Source organism: Etheostoma spectabile, chromosome 17, assembly GCF_008692095.1.
Source record: "Etheostoma spectabile isolate EspeVRDwgs_2016 chromosome 17, UIUC_Espe_1.0, whole genome shotgun sequence".
NCBI lineage: Eukaryota > Metazoa > Chordata > Actinopteri > Perciformes > Percidae > Etheostoma > Etheostoma spectabile.
This window is the reverse complement of record NC_045749.1, coordinates 5897796-5904525: the sequence shown is the minus strand read 5'-3', so window position 1 is coordinate 5904525 and position 6730 is coordinate 5897796. Positions and strand designations below refer to the sequence as shown.

Sequence of the window (6730 nt, the reverse complement as noted above, 5' to 3'; positions counted from 1 at the left end):
GTTTACTCAAATCTTTATTAATTCTAAAGACAGCATGACAAATCATCTAATGACACAACAACTGAGAAAAATGTCGTAAAAGTGATTTGAAACATGTACGGCCACTGCCTATACAACTATTTCAATAGTATTATTGGTTAATATAACACTTAACAGGATCCTCTGAAAAACACATTGACATTTTTGGCACTCATTAATGTTCACTAGTCCGTCTATTTATGAATGTGATGTGATATGATATTATTCTCAGACAAAGCTTCCCAGGAGATCTTTAACCTGCTTTACTGGGAGAGCTAGCAAAATGGCGGCACTCAAATTTGTTCATATGCCAAAGAGGAAATAAGGAGGCATTTTAAGGGAAAAGAAACACACTCAGTGTTTTCATGTCAGTGTTACTGAACTTCAAGTCAATCATCTGACCCCCATGGGGAAGAAGTGAAGGTCGCTTGCTGCTTTATAGCCATATATGTCAAGATGTCACATCTGTCTATATGATCAAATTAATGGCTTTTTTCTTTTAGAAACTATAATTAGCTGACCTGGGACAATAATGTTTTTTTTTTTAAAACAATTAATGCATGCTGAGTTAATTTGATTAAACATAGAGTAACTGTTGATAGGTTTGTATAATATTGAAATTGGCATTCTCCTTTAAACACCCAAATATATAAATTTCAGTGGAGAGATAGTGGAGTGTCTCATATAGTTTAAAGGCTGTTTTTCACCCCAAAAATGACATTGTTGAGAACATACTTAATTCTGTAGTATGTTTTGATGCGTTCAAGAAGTAAAACTGCCAAAAGCACAAAGTATCAACTATCAGCTTAAATTCTACATGTTATCTCTTAAAAAACCCACACAGAAGAAACTCATCTCATAAAACACCAATCGTCAAACAATCAGTCAGACCAAAAGACTCAGCTTTGAAAAATAAAACCATTTCTTTTATTTGGTGAGTGGTGTACATCACTGTATGTGCTAAAGGCAGGTCTATTCTCAGTTATAATGTATTTGCTCTACATATTGAATAGTATAAAGTGATTATATGCATCTGTGTCCATTCGTGTGTTCCTCTTGCTCTTGATCCTGTATCTTCATTTTTATCATTAAATGATCATATTTGATACTCTGAAGCATTCAGTCAGCACTTAGATCATGATTGCACCATTGGAAATAAATGGGACAACTGTAAATTTGAATTTAAAACAACAGATGATACAACTTCCCAATGTATTGTCCCATGTGTAATAGAACTATAAATCTATGGAAAACTTCAAATTTTGAGTTTTGAGTTTAATTGTAATTTCATGCAACTATTGTTCTATTATAGGAAAACGGGCCAACTACATTTCTATAAAGCAGTGATTCCCCTGAAAGCCAATGGTGCTAGAGTTCGCTATTGAAAGATGATGTAACTATTGGTCAGCAAACATTGATCCGAATCCAATCACATGTTTCATTTAGAGTTAATTGGACAAATGTTTCTCTGAAAGCTTATGGGATAGTAGTTAGACTGAAAACAAATTAGATAAATGAAAACATTATATGTTCCATTGCCGTTCAACAGGTCAAATTTTCAACTGAAAGTCAATGGTATAAATTTCACTTGAATTCAACGGAACAGTTGTTCCATAAAACTTTATTGGGAGAAATGTTTCCATTGAAAGTTAATAGGACAACAGGTATCTTGACACAAACTGTGATAAATATTACTGCAATTTATATAAATTTGTGATTTCACTGAAAGCTAATGGTGCTAGTGTCCCATTTTAAGATTAAGCGTTCAAGTGCTACATTGAAAGTTAATGGAAATACTGGTTAGTAAAAGTGAGTCAGAAGTCAGTCACACAGATTTTCCACAAGCGGTGGTCACTTAAAGCTAAAGATCCACTGAATTTCAATGAGGGATGTTTTTCTATTGAAGGTCACTCAAATGTAAAAGGGCAGGAGTCCCATTAAACAGTTACTCAGTAAAATGGTTCCATTAAAAGTTTAATCTTGAAACAAATGTGACAAATGTTCCATTGAATTCTATGTCATAGTGTTCTTGCTGAATGTAAATAGAGCAAGGATTCAGTTGAAGTTACAGTTTGTCCCACTTGAATTTAAGCAGTGATACTCAAAGTCGAATGTTCTAGCGTTCCACTGAAGATAAGTTGGAAACGTTATCCATTGAAAGTTAATGGAACACTTTTGTGAGTGAAAATTCATGAGGATTCAAACAGACGTATTTTCCATTCAAAGTTATCTGAACAAACATTGTCCACTTAAAGCTAAAGTTACAGTAGATCCACTGAAAACCAATGGAAAAGGTACACTACTGAAAGTAAATGATGTTCTATTGACATTCAATGGGTCAAATGTTTAATTGAAAGTTGATGGGACAAATTTCACTCAACTTGAATAGGACAGTAGTTTCTTTTAAAGGTTGTTAGGACAAAAATTGTTCCATTGAAGGTTAATGGAACAACAGTGGTCTTACAAAGAAAGTAAATATGGTACTTCTGTTTTACTGTTGCCAGTTGCTGTTTTCAAATGCTGATTGATCAAACTGCACATGGACATGCATGTTGCCCAGTGCTGCCTAAAGAGTCTATATAGTTTAGTATATATATTGTATATATACAGTGTAAACATTAAGTGTGTGGATAAATAGATAGATAACCACATTGGAGAACACATCATCATTGGCTGATTTGACTTTCGAGTTAATACGGTGTTGGTTTCGGAATGAGCCGTTACATGAGGATGACTTGAGGTTTTCACTCGAGCACAGGGCCCTCCTCAAAGTGGCTGCAAAAAAAAAAACAGGAGAGGGGAGAAAATGGACAGATAAGATGGTTATTGACTTTATTTCCCTTCTTCTACTTGTTTATAGATTTGTTGCAAAAGTCATACATCCTTAAATGTGTGAGTGTGACATATTGGTCCATGCTAGCCATATGAATGTTCACAAATGAGGACATTATGTTTGTGCTGTTTAGGGTTAAAATATGAATTAGGTTAAATTGCGGTTTTGTTTGGGGTAAGGCATATTCTGTATTTGTGAAGGCTAAGGTAAGGTTTGAGGGTAAGGTAAGGTAAGGTGTGTGTGTGTGTGTGTGTGTGTGTGTGTGTGTGTGTGTATTCCTACCAGATTAAAGTTGTTTAGGAGGTGATCTACGTTGATGTCATCGTAGCTCTCCTGGAAGTGGTTGGGTTCGTCCCTGGACTCCTCCAGGTCGCTGTTTCCAGGATCTTCTAGGCTGTGTGTAAAAAGTCAATAAATATGAATAGTTTTATCGTGTACGATTTTTTTAAATACAGAAGTGTGAATTTCTAAGCCACAATCAGACAAAACATGATGGAAAATTTAACAGAACACCTGCAAGTTATAGTTTTTAAAATGACTGTATCTTGTTCCAATGACTTTAGTTATCATTTATTGTGTTGTTGTTCTATTTTATGTGACTTTACTTGTATTATTTATGTATGAAGCAATGTGAGTTTAATTTCTGTTTGAAATATGCAAGCTTACATATTCAGTAAAGTTAGTAGTGTTTTAACTGTCTGTTTATTTTTTCAAGCCAGGTGCCTTAAAGACTTCAGGTTGCAGATTTGCCGTGATCTCAGTGCCATAGTCAGATGATTGTTTTGGATCAGAGATTGTTGCTTTATTGTCTTTTTCATCATTATTTCATCATATAGTGATGAAAATCCCATGTTAGCTGTTAAATAGTGTTTTGTGTACATGCTCTTTTGTCAGAAAACCAAACCTGGAAGACAAGCGATGAATAAACTCAAACTGTTGGGGAGAAAACAACTAAGCTTGAAAGATTCAGGTTTGACTTAAATAAGAAGGTATGGTGTTGTCAGCAATGCCAAAGATTAATTGTTTTTTAGCTGCTTTCACTAAGTCATAATATTATTTATGTTACAGTCACCTTCAGGGAGGGACTGACACATAGGTGTACAGATTAAAGGAGGGAGGACTGATACCTACCTTCTCTTTCCTGTTAAGACTGAATTCAGGTACTTCTTGACGGCCATCTGTTTGCGGAAGCGGCTGTAGTTGTCTGTAAAAATGGCATCTGAGTGGCGCTTGACTGGCTCCTCCATCAGCTCGTCACTGGAGAGAAAAGAGACCATGAAAGTAACAAAGAGAATAATGAATGGTGATAATGGTGTTAGAGCGTCACCACAGTTCAGAGGGCAGAAGGTTCCAATGCAAAGTCAGTGTGTGTGTGTGTGTGTGTGTGTGTGTGTGTGTGTGTGTGAATCCCTCCTGGCTGTATAACAAGCACGTAATGAAGCGGTAATGGCATATATTAACCTTTAAAAATGTTTAGTCAATTACAAAATGCATCATCAAGCAGGTCGGGTCTTTTCATTGTAAATGTCAGTCGGTCCTCTGTTGTTCAACTGGGGTCAACATTAGGGTCGACATTTCCCAAAAAATCCCCTCTCTCGACACAAAATAGTGAAATAAGACATGTTTTTTGCCAAAGGTTTCCCCTGACTAAAAGTGGGAAAATGTGGTTTTGACAAGAAATATCAAAATCTTTTATAAAACTTTTATCTACTTCATTTGGATTTTACTTGTTTCTATAACTAAAGGAATTTAAGGATACTGTTGATGTAATTTGGAAAATATAATCAACTTTTTGAGGTTTGTTTTATCACAAACTTCATTACTGTCAAGCGGATTTCTGAACTGTGTTATGATTAGAAATAAGCAGACTAGAATTGAATAGCCAAAATAGGGGGTGGGGGGTGCACAGTCAAGTAGTGTCTATAAGAACAGTACTGTCCAACTTGGTGTTTTCTTTGAATTTGTGTGAGTTAAATTCTGTATGAAGACAAACCCTGTTATGTTCTCCACATAGTACAACGTTATACTCTAAGTAGAAATTACCCAAATTAATTAACCTGACATGCTGGAACTTCAGACTTCTACTACATTTACATCTTATTTACACTCTACTTTTTTACTGTCATGTATTGAACTGTAAACTCTCCAATGCAAGAAGTCCCTCGGCTTTGGTTGTTAAAGTGATGAGGACGAGACATATCATGGTTCCTTTTTTAAGTAGGCCAAGTGTGCATCAGGAATAGGCTGGCTTTCCCCCTTTTTCTATTGTCAAAAACAGAAAGAATTGTTCGTACATTTGAAACCAGGTTTAACAAAAAAAATCAACTTTTGATCTCTGGTTTTCAATTTCGTCCAAGTTTGACAGGGCGACACAACAGATTATAAAGCCTACATACTTAGTTTTGGCCATGTCAAGCTGTCAAGTGAAAATATGTTATTCGTACTAAAATCCGAATTACAATTTTTCAAATGAGCTACAAAATAAAAGAGAAATTCAGCCTCATCATCTGCCGGCCAGCTCTTCGGTGTCCGGACTCTGTGGACCGGGAGGTTACCTACCTGACCCGTTTTCCGATCAGTGACTCCAGGTACCTCCGCGCTGAAAGCTGTCCGAGCAGTTTGCTGTATCCGCTGGTGAACAGACCGTCTGCGTGTCTCGTCGGTCTGCACAGCACCAAAGAACCGTTAAAATGAAGTTACAGTTGACACATGAAAACATCAAATAAGGATAGAACTATCTCGAATGGACGCGCACAAATTTCAATTCGGAAGGTATTGCAATAGTCTAACGGTGGGCATCGCGTTTGATGTTACGGTGAATAAACCTGAGCAGGAGTCCGGAGACACACGTTCTCAGATTGCATCCACAGGTATAATCACACAGCGCTGGATTGTTTCCCTTTTTTAGCAGTTTTAGATGGAAATAATTCAGATTTCACTCACCTCATGGATGTGTATGGCAGACTCAGAGTCCGGGAGTACAGCACACTGCACAGGGCTATTAGGAACAGCAGCTGGGGGCCGGTCCGTTGTAACATCGCTTTACACCTGAGGATGGAAACGACAGTGGGTTATTCTCCCTCTAACCCGAAAACAACGCTGAGGTCTTTTCCCACCAGTTTGCCGGGATCATGTAGGTCACTATAAATTCTACTCATTAAAACGTAGGTTTTATTAATCATCTTAAACTTACGGGGGAAAGTCAAGTCGAAGTAGTTAAGGGCATGGTGCAAATAATTAATAGAAGAGTACATTAGCCACAAAGACCCGTTTGAACATTGATCTTTGTTAAATTGCTCATGTAAGCTAATGGTGAGAAACAGAAAGTAGCAGAACCCAATGCGTAATTACGCACGGCTGGCAAGGAAAAAACATATGTTACACACCAGGGACGCTCTGTTGCCCCTATAGAGACCAGAAACCGAATTGTTGGTCGTTGAGCTTCTACCCATAGAAACGTCCCATTCCTCAAATGAGTTCACTGCCACTTTCCATTTCCCAAAAAATAATCAGAGTAAACTACTGTGGAAATGTTGAAAAATAAGAAAAAAAATCTTAAGTGTGCTTTTTCAGACTACGCCTATAGCATACATAACATATTGGATTTTCGTCTTTTACTAATTCACCTCTCTGACTCTCAATTCAGTCCTTGCCAACTGGAAATGAACAGCACAGAAGGTTGTTTAGCCACGACAAACTTCTAGGATATATGGATCTTTGAAAAATCTCTCGGTTGAAGTTTGAATTTTGACAGAGAGAAGACAAATATCTTTAGCGGAATCTAATGCGTAATTACGCACAATGCCGACACCAGCAAATACTAAACATCTTATTACAGTGCGGAGAGGCTGCAATTCTGTTACCACCATAGACCACAAA

The 6730-nt window shown here is 37.0% G+C and overlaps 1 protein-coding gene across 1 annotated transcript in view; it reads right to left on the bottom strand.

The window, feature by feature from the left end:
• Positions 1-917: 917 nt before the first annotated feature.
• Positions 918-6730, bottom strand: part of vip (vasoactive intestinal peptide) — a 6295-nt gene continuing 482 nt past the window's right edge. Inside the window, exons 2-6 of the mRNA XM_032541730.1 lie at positions 5795-5899; positions 5411-5515; positions 3983-4108; positions 3134-3245; positions 918-2793 (exon numbers count right to left, since the gene is read on the bottom strand). Coding sequence (XP_032397621.1) covers positions 2785-2793; positions 3134-3245; positions 3983-4108; positions 5411-5515; positions 5795-5899 — 457 coding nt within the window. The 3' untranslated portion in view covers positions 918-2784. The remainder of the gene's footprint in view (positions 2794-3133; positions 3246-3982; positions 4109-5410; positions 5516-5794; positions 5900-6730) is intronic.